The 10,837-nt window shown below is 33.9% G+C and overlaps 1 protein-coding gene across 1 annotated transcript; it reads right to left on the reverse strand.

The window, feature by feature from the left end:
* Positions 1 to 5,407: 5,407 nt before the first annotated feature.
* Positions 5,408 to 8,436, reverse strand: LOC18613750 (putative pectinesterase 53). Its single transcript, XM_007051144.3, has 5 exons — positions 8,078 to 8,436; positions 7,795 to 7,984; positions 7,092 to 7,295; positions 6,676 to 6,917; positions 5,408 to 5,792 (listed from the first exon to the last, which is right to left on the reverse strand). Exons 1-5 carry the CDS (start codon positions 8,434 to 8,436, stop codon positions 5,642 to 5,644), a joined length of 1,146 nt encoding a protein of 381 aa, XP_007051206.3. The 3' UTR covers positions 5,408 to 5,641.
* Between the last annotated feature and the right edge of the window lie 2,401 nt (positions 8,437 to 10,837).

Genomic DNA, 10,837 nt, shown 5'->3' on the forward strand with positions numbered 1-10,837 from the left:
TATTCTTGCAGACTCTACATGATCACCAAACTCAGTTACTTGGCGTTCACACGTTTTCTTAATAAACGCGTAGACAAAAATGCATTTGTTTCTGTTAACTTCGTACAGTTTGCTCTTCTGCTTTTTTTAAGTCCCTTTAATCTCATTTTTATTTCTTTCTATTTTTTTTCTTTGCTCCATTATTTCTTTCTAGTTATGTGAAAATTGTCAATGTAGTGATAAAAAAAATTCTACATCAGTTAAATTGGAGATATAATGGGTACATAAATATAATAAGGATCATATATACTTAATTATTATAAATTGGTTTTAAGTTAGATATCCATCTAAAGTTTAAAATGGTATCATATGAAATCAACGTCATGTGATAAGTTCATTATTCTTACATATGAGAATGAGTGTTATAGTTAAATTGAGAATCAATTGTCTCTAACATGATATCAAGTAATCGTTGTCTTTACTCATGCCTACATGTGAAGTCACTGTTACGTAATAAGTTTATTTTCCTTAAACGTGAAGAAGAGTGTAAAAATTAAATTAAAAGCATATATTATGGACATAAAAATATAATAAATATTACTCTACCTATATATTAGTTGATTTTAAGTTCGATACTCACCTAAAATTTAACAAAAATAACTTGATAAAAAGCTTTATTTGCCTACCCAAGGAAAGCATTCCGAAGGGAGAAATGCAGGGGAAAACTGAAAAGAAGAGAAATGCATAGGATCTCACCCAAAAAAAAAAAAAAAGGTAAAACAGAAACGCATAGGGTAGTGTTTGGACCAAGCTACGTATAGGCTATAGGGGAAAATTAAAATATAAGAGAATTGCACAGGATGTCACCAAAAAAAAAAAAGAAAACTGCATAAGATAGTGTTTGGACCAAGCTACATATAGGCTATAGTTATTACTAGCTAGGTTACGTTTATAATAAGGCACATGCATTAAAAGTGTGTTAGGTTAATGGGCAATTGAAAAGGCTCGAATGAATTTTAAATGAAGTGTCCACTTTATTTGATCACATTGGTCAAAATTGATTTAATTTCAATAAAAAAAATCATTTGCAGACTCAATTTTTCTAGTTGTGATTTATATAACTTGTCAACTCTCATTAAGATAAGATACTAACTAAATAAGAGAGACAGGTGAAAATTAAATCAGAAAACAACTTGAAGCTATATAAACAGCATATGAAGAATGCAATTAGGCACAATCAATGGAACTTGATTGAAAAGAATTTCCAAACTCGTCCATTTTGTGGATTTTCCTTTTCATCTTCAAAATATTAACTTCAATTAGGTAGATCTAGATCGAGAGAATCTGTAGGTTTCTGAGACTTTTCTTTTGGTATATTTTTTTTGCTCGCCTTGGCTAAGTCAAGAATGATCAAGGAAATGATGAAAAGGCAGTGGCCCAGTAAGGTTTTCTTTTGGTACATATGTAGCAATAAGCTGTAAGTAGTCTAAATTGATCAAATCGAAAGGTAAAAAATTATGATTCTTCAACATTTGGAGAGGTTAATTGCATGTTTAATTATGCTCTCTCTTGCTAGATATGGTTTTTTTTTTTTCTCTTGGTTTAATTTTATGGAACTGCATGTGACTACTGTTCTTAATTTCCCCAAGGTAAAGGTTACCTTCTATAAGTGGAAAGTATGGCATGGGAATCCTACGAATGATAGATAAAGTATTAAAATCACAAAAACAGAATCGTGTGTTGAAATTTTATTCATAAAGATGTACTAGGCCGGTTTATAAATTTGCTGTTGCCGGGCCACACGTGATGGTGTTGTGCTATATATATTGATGTAATAAATTAGGTATACCTAGGAAAATTACATAATACCAAGATCTCCATCTCTTGCACTAATTCATCTATAAATTGGTTTTATGTCGCAATCATTTGACCCAGCTAAGTTCCCAAAACTGAGTTGCATTCGATGCAGACACCTTCCAGTTTTGTGCATGTGTTTGCAGCTAAGGGCATGCCAAGAGCTCTCGTGTGAAACACTAGTCTTAAAAGCAAACAATGGGAGCAAAATTATATATATGTATTGGTGGGATCATGCCACTCTTATTTTCAATCTCACCAACTGTGACAAAGAAACCAGTCTAAGTGGTGGTTCGGTCAACCAGATGGTGCCTTGTGAAATTAATAGCCTTTTCTTGGTAATGAAAACGACAAAGACTTAACATCGAGTTTTAAACCAGATTAGGATACTTACTTCTTTAGGCAGATTTCCTAAATTGCATTGATATATGTGGTTGGTTGAATCCCATTGTTGATATGTAATAAAATAATTATATATATATATATATATATATATATATATATATATAGAGTATGTTCTTCATTTTTAAATTATTTATATAATTTAATTATTCAACATTTGCATGGATTATATTAGTGGCGGAGCCAGAATTTTATATTTGGGGGACAAAAAATCAAAACTAATATTTGTAAATTAAATTGTTATACTAAAAATTCAATGTTCGACAATATTATAAAACAATTTGGACAAAAAAAATTCATATGAAATTTATACAAATAATTCCTGAAAATTATTCAAAGAAATCAATTTTAATAATTTCCTTAAAAGAATTAACTAGTATAATTATAAATAATTTAATAATGACAATAATTTCAATTTCTAGATAAACTTAATAATAAAAAAAATTAACAAATATAATAACAATAATATCAATGGGAAGCAATCCCATATAAAATATTAAGCACTATCAATAAACAATTCAATGAAAGAGTAATTCTCTAAAATTAATTAAAAAAATTAAATATAATATTAATAAACAATTCAACGAAGAAGCAATCTTTGAATAAAAAATTTAATTGTTCACAAGAATCTAAATAAAAAAAAAACACAACTAATTTGTAGGAAAACAATCAAGTAATCCCTAAATAAATAAGTAATAACCAATCTTAGATGCTTAATCTAATTGCTTTCAACAACAAATGGTTAAGACGGTAAATCCTAAATCAAAATCATCAAGTAAAAATTTTTAAATAAAGAAAAAATTTAAAGTTGAAAATATTAAAATTAAAATAAGTAAATAAACCAATCTTATCAAGTATTATGACATGAAAATTGAGTTACTGACTAAAAGTTTTCTACATAGAGAATGTTGAAAAGCAAAACAGTGTAAAAAAAAATATTTTTTGTTTTTATAGTATTTGATAAAAGGAAAAGAGAGCAAGTGGTGGTTGTAAGGTTTTGAAGTGATGGGGTTTAAAAATAATTCTATTGCAATTGGTTTTATTATTATGTTTGAAAAACGCAATGGATTTTGTTTTAGTCCTATTAAAATTAGTTGTTGATTAATTGTTGTATGATATTTAACTAAATAAAAAATTATTATAAGGGTAAAATTATAAAATTTTTAAAAAATAAAAATATATTAGAAAAATTTTAAAATTTTTCTAATGATGAAATTATAAAATTTCTAAAAAGTAAAAACAAATTACAAAATTTAAAAATTATTGAAAAAACAAAATTATAAAATTTTTAAAATATATATATAAATTATAAAAATTTAAAAATTGTTAAAAGAGGCGGGGGCTCCACTAACACCCACACCCCCCCCCCTCCGCCTCTGGATTTGTATGACAGAATATTCAATACCTTTTCATGATAATACAGATAGCCCATTAGTCACGAGAGGATACCAACTCATTCTAATTTCTAGTTTGACGTACTTATCATGATTTTAATTAGGATGATGGATGTCAATCAGATGAAAACTACATGGTGATGATATGATTTTACAGTCAAATGGGCCTGATTTGGAGCCAACAGCTTATATGGGACCCATGCCTATTTATAGGATAATCTTGTGTGTTGGCCAACCAGTTGCTTGGATGCATCAGATTGTCAGGATCATTCCTGATTCCACCACTGTTCAACTACAATATAAAATTCTGTCTCACTCTCTTTCTGTTTCGGAGGATGAAGATGAAGTTGTCCAACGCTCGTTGACTCATGTAGATTACTTGATCCAAGTACGCCCCTCATGACTTGTATGGCACGAATTGCATGACCAAATTTCACGTACAGGTTAATGTATTTGTTTATGAAGAAATTATACTCTAAGCTATATTTAGCATTTTATAACCTATTTTGAACAGTGAATAGCTCACCCAATCGGTTTCTTCCCACCAACTTATTTTCTCCACAGCCTTTTTTTCCCCTTTGGAAACAAATCTTCATTTACTTGCGCATTAAAATCATTGGCAAATTCAAGAGTAGTTAAACAGATGAGTGTTTATATAGGGGAAGCTAAGAAGCTCAAAATTGATGGTTGGGTTGATTATTTTCAAGGCTTCAAAGAGCAATGGCTTCTTTAGTTTTGTTACTGGAAGCACTAATGATATTCCGATGCCAAAATCATGATCTTTTGTCGAACAAGATAGCGAAGGAAACTCCTTATAACACCAACCATGATGTGGGAAAACAAGGGTACCATGGCTACATTTGGAGTAGCATGAGCCAGATGAAGGAGGAGGATGCTCGCACATGGAAAATAGCTGAGTGTTGCATATGGCCTTGAAAATCGTATGCTGTTTGATTTTCTTTTGTTTTCTTTTTTCCTCCACTATACCTCACTTTTGAATTTCAGATATGTGCTGAAATCCTTTTTCTTAACTTTATATCTTTATTAGTACATCTAATTAAGTATTTGAAAGAATAAAAAAGAATAACTTGATGTTGATGATATACTAATCAGCATCCACATCTCCCCATATAGGCTGCCTAGTAGCCTATTTTGAGTGTTTTAATTTTCTCCTCCTGCATTATTTTCAGCACAGAAAAGTGTATGTTCTTGTATCAATTATGCGCTACACCTTTATAACAAGGCTTTGATTCTCATAATGTTTCAGTGCTTGGATACATGCTGAAATAGTTTTGTTCGCCTATTTAAAAGCATGTCATTTTAATGACAGACATGACTAGCAAAAGAAATTGGGAAACCTGAGAAAAGACTCCAGCAAACTACCCAAAAAGGTCACAACAAGAGAAAACACCACAACCCAGCCTTGATTCAATTCCTTGTTTGGCTAGAGCATTTAAAACCAAGCCAGAATATCTAGATTACGGTGACTTGTTTCCTTGTTTCGCTAAAGCATCAGCCCACAGAGTTATGTCTCCAGGCACTTTCTTTACTGCCATGGGACTGGGACCTTAATCTTTGCATTCGTTGATTAACACCACATTGACAGAATTACTTTCTAATATGAGTGATGAATTGCCACTACATCAATCTTTAGTGAATGGTCCACTATAAATATTTCCAGATCAGCTGTTAATGTAAATGAAGGCTGTTCATTGTTGAGTCAGCAATTTTGAAAATGTCGATTTATTATCTTTATTGATGAATTTAAGTAAAGAGGATTATTGACAACAAGTAAGCATTACATGCATCTTGACCATTTTTAATTTCTTAGTTTCCAGCTTTCATATATATAAATATTATAACAACGATGCGCACACGGTCCATATATATATATATATATATAGAGAGAGAGAGAGAGAGAGAGAGAGCATTAAGGATTTAGGACCTAGTTTGATCCTGCAGGAATGCGTGCGTTAGTGCATGGTGAAATGTGAAGCAAATAGCCCAATTTGTCAAGGGCTGATGAGCCAAGTGTCTCCTTCAACATAGTAAGTCCCTATAAAAGGCTCAGCCTCTTCTTCTGTCAGAATTCGTGCCCACGGTACTCTTCCTGTAAAGTTGGCTCCCGGTCCACTGCACTTGTATTCTCCATAGTACACACTACTGCAAGCACAACAATAAATTTTCAGTGTCACTGACTTCAGCCTAATTAAACAAAGCATTGATTAAATAGTAATTTTGTTTTTTTTTTTTCTTGAGCTAGTGTGATGCCGGGGCGTTGTAAAGGCACTTGAACGTTATGAAAGACACCAATCGTGACGAGGTTGAAAACCCTACTAAAGTGAATCACTAATCTTGACAAGGTTGAAAACCCCACTAAGGTAAAAAATAACTAAAATCTCACTTTGGTTGGCTAGGCCAAAGATATTAAAACCTCTTACTCTTTAAAAGAGCTTAGAGAAATAAGCACTCTTGCTTAAAAAAATATTATTTATTAACTCTCAACTCTGAATATCTCATAACTAAGCCTAAGGGTCCTATTTATAGTATTATAGGCGTAATAAAATTACCCGTACAGGGAGTATCGAAACTTGACAGCGAATCTGAACTTATGCAGCGAATAATAATCCTCCCGCTCTGATACTAAACTGACACTAAACTGACGTCGGGCGTTGTAAAGGCACCTGAGCGTTATGAAAGACACCAATCGTGACGAGGTTGAAAACCCCACTAAAGTGAATCACCAATCTTGACAAGGTTGAAAACCCCACTAAGGTGATTTAAATAAAATAGGTGTTCTATTCCTAAATAGAACATGACTATCCTAATCAAATACTAATTCTTAAAAATATTAAAATAAAAATAAGAAAAGAATCCTAATTTAAATAAAATAAAAAAAATAAATCCTAAATCAACTAAATTAGTAAAAACTAAATTTAATAAAATATAATCCTTTACGCTCCTGCATCATAGTGTTTATAACATAACATAAAGTAGTACTTGTTGAACTATAAACAAGTGGTATAATTAGAAGCATTTGACTTACGCATCACGTTTTCGGTCACCCCAATCACTCCACCCTTGGGGAAGAACAACCCTGTCCATGAAGGTGTAAGAGAACACAACCCTTGAATAATCGCCCCAGGCTCTACCAAGGTAGACCATGCCAGGGGAACTGCCGGTGACCACACAATCTTTGAATGAGAACCCACTGGCCAATGATGCATTGGATCGCTTTTGAGCTGTGAGAGAGGCTACCTTCTTGGATATGGAATTCACAGTGCAGTTCTGCACATGGAAGTTGGAACATAAAAAAAATGCTACTAGGCCTAATTTGAAGATTAAAAATTTACATTGGTCACGCAGATAACAAAATGGACCTTATTACTACATTAGTCTTGGGTCAGCAAATAAAAGCACCAGGTCCAGTTGAAAGCCCAGCAATAAGTGCAACAGACTTACCTCGTAAAGGGACCTGCCGTAGCCGAAAATGAAATCAACAGAGCCTTGGATAAAGCAATTATTGAGGTAGTGGAGACCCTTGTGATCATAAAGAGTGTCTTGATCCCCATAAAAACTGCAGTTATAAAATGCAGCCTTGGTCCCTGATATCCGAAGTGCCACGGCTTGACCCCCTCTTGATCCAATCTGATGCGGGACTGTGTTCTGCATCAAGCAAATTCGGCCATCAAATTTCTTTAGGAAATTTGGTAAGTATTGGAAACCATTAGTTTTTCTCCTTTAATGATATTCCTTCTTCATTGCATATTAAAAATCACAAGTATGTAATAATTATTTTTTATCAAGTTTAATTCTATCAAATAGTTTTTTCGTTCTCTTTCTATTCCAAACATAGAACCAAATGTGCACTTAAAAATTTATGAAATGTTTCGAGTGTCAATGGAATCTTTATGCCCACCTTGTGTGTAACCCAGCCAACAACAAATTCAATTTCATAAAAAATAATAACAGTCAAAAATAGATGCTTTCGATGAGCTGTAAGCATCCCTATTTCAGAGTTTTCATCTGAACTGTCTGGAAAATGGAAAAATGCAACTGGAATTGAAGTCTAAGATTTAGTAATGCGAGAGACCTCGCCAAAGGAATATTTACTAATTTATCTCTACTTTTACTATGGCATGCTTAAAAATCCTGTCAGGTTTACCTCAAACTTCATGTTGATGGCCACAAAATAATTTGCATCCACAGCAACTGTCGCACTCTGAAATGTCTTCAAAGGCATCCCATCTTTGCCAGGACCTGATGCGGTGTCGTTCCCAGTGATGGTCGGTGGGTTACTCGCATCCCCTAGAAAGGTAATGAAGGGCAATGTTCTAGGGATGACAACCTTTTCCCTGGAAATATTAAGCTTTTCATTACAAATTGTTATAATGTCTCAAGCACGTGACCTGAAATGTAAATAAGCTGCAACATTGAATTTAATATACCTGTAAATGCCTGGTTTGATCACCAGAATGACTCTCCTGCTGTTGCGTGATGGAATGCTGCTAAGGGCTTCATTAATAGTCCTGAAATCGCCACTTCCATCTTGACCAACATTAATTCTCACTTTGTTCATCTCAGCCATCCTCAGCTCATCGTCAAGAACTCTCCCTTTAGCGCCAGGTGACTGAATGAGGGATTCTGCTTGCCAGAAAATCTGCTTACTTTTGTGATTTCGGACATGCCAGCTGAGCCATTTGTCATGGTCTGTTTCACTGCCTGGATTGCTCGAAGTAGTTTTTAAGTAAAAGTTGCAGAAAACAATAAGGAAGAGAACGAGTTGGAAATAGTACTCTGAAGCCATGAGAAGACGCACGAATGTCATTTGGGACCGGGCGGTCTATTAAAATTAGGAAAAGGATTTGGGAGAATGGAATGTGTCACGATATTTACCATTTTATCCTTCTGATGTCCGCCTACCTCTCTCTTGGTATGTTATTTTATATTCATCGGATGCTGCATAAGATAATTAACAAATAGATATTACCACATGTAAATAAAACAAATAGACGACAGATGAATAGTAAGACCTAGAGTGCTGCAATGTGTTGAATTTGGATTATAGGCTGATTGGATGTTCTTTATTAATAAGATTAATATACCTGAGGTGCTCTAAATGTTAAAACTTAAAAAGAAGGTAGTCCCCAAACTTGTTTGAGAGCTGCCTCATGAATTGAACTGCCCCCCCCCCCCCCCCCCCCCCCATTATATTTCGTCAATATTCATACATTTCCTTAAAACTTTTCCCTTCCAAGTGAAAACTTGTTCATATATGCAACTTGTCCAGCCGCTGGACAACTTATAGTTGTCGTACTTTGAGTGAAAATGAGCAATGCATATCAGTCACATTACAGAATTGAGTTCATGAGGGCATTTTTGGGAATAAATAATCCATGCTGGCGTTAAAAGGGGACCCCAAGGCCAAACTCTGGAGTTGGAATTTGTTAATATATACTAATATGGTCTTGAATCCTATCCTCTCCCATAATGGTGGGGAAGAGAACTCAGGGAATGCGGGCATAGCTGTATTCCAATTCCCAAAACATTTGGCTGCTCCAAGATCCATTTCTATGGAGTACAAAAACAGGCCAAGTCTAGTAGTGGTGTCCAGAAAATTGCCATGATTCTGTCAATTGTCAAATACCCAACCTTGCTACTGTAGGGTAAGGTCAGCTAGACCACCCAAATTGTTCATCCCAAATCTATGACATGCACTACCTCTCTGGCACCAAAAGCCACTTGTCACGATGATATGTCCAAATGCAGAACAACATCTTTAGCTGGCTGATTTGAGCACTCTGTATTTGTAGTTTTCATGACTCTCTGTCTCTGGCAGAAAACCAGTAAGGAATATGTCACCGCATGTTTCTTTGATCCGCATTCGACATTTGACTTTGGGTGGGAGACATGGCAATATTTTCAATCTTTGAGTAGGGATTAATGATATGGCTTATTATTATTATTATTATTATTTTGTTTTAGATTTCAATAAGCCGACAATTGCCTCACCCCTATTTCAATATGTTCTCTTCGGGTCTATATGCACCAATCATTTGTTTATCTCTCATTTCCTCTTCAGGAAGCCCATTCAAAGGCCCATTTATATATTTTGATGAGCAGCTTAACGGGCTACATCTCAAATCATTTGAGGCCCAAAGCTTGAAGTTCTTTCTTTTTTTGGATAAAGCCCTGTCGTTTTCACCTTTTTTTTTTCTTAATACATATTTAATTTGAAATCGCTACTTCAAAGACCGACTTACAATTGTCCCAACATTTCTCATTCCAATTATGCAATATTTAATTTTTGGGCATTTATGTCACGAAATATTGAGTGAGGTTTACGTCCATATAACAAACTTGACAAGATTATGAAATAAAATTGCTTTGTTTGTGTAATGAACAACATCATATAGATATTAAATCATGAATTTCTAACTCTCATCTTATACACGTAGGAAAATGGAAGCACACGACTGTGGTGGCAATGAATTGAAACCATAATTGTCTTGGTTTTACTAATTCCTAACAGACAGAAAATAACAACTCCATCCTCTCTCTATCATAATCCCTGCTAGAGTTGATTAGGGCAGGAAACTTCGATGACTTTGAATAAAAACCGAGTGAGTTTTTAGTTTTCCAGCGAAGGACCCGTCACGCTAACGTAAGCGGTGACTGCATTCTTTTGGACAGGACAAGTCCATTTTCAGCCAACACTTGAAATATTAAACTCCACTAAAATGTTTACTAGGAAAGATGCTAAACAATTGGCTGCTGCATCTGGAAAATTAACTGTTTATTTATTTTAATCCTTTTCAGCCAAAGCTTACATTACAAGAGTCAAGCCTTAGAACCCATGCCAGGGCCTGGCTGCTTACTATTTTTCCTTTTCTTATAATCAGCTAATTTTCTTTTATTATGTCTGCCACCCAACAGTACTAGTACTATTCGGTATGTACATTGAAGAATTTTGTCGTCCAATTACCATTATTTTCTTCTCGCTTTTGTCTTCTCTTTGAGTCTGCTTCGGCTTGCAAATCAATAACATTCAATGCTTTTTCTTATCGGAAATACAAACTGATATTGAATTCAAATTACAACTACTATGTACTTTCGAAGAAAAAAAAAAATTTAATCTCAAATCATTAGGATCAATTTTTATAATTATCATCATGTTTACAGTATGCAAAAGTTGAATTCGAATTATA

The sequence above is a fragment of the Theobroma cacao genome, chromosome 1, assembly GCF_053813885.1.
Source record: "Theobroma cacao isolate CCN51 chromosome 1, ASM5381388v1, whole genome shotgun sequence".
Lineage (NCBI taxonomy): Eukaryota > Viridiplantae > Streptophyta > Magnoliopsida > Malvales > Malvaceae > Theobroma > Theobroma cacao.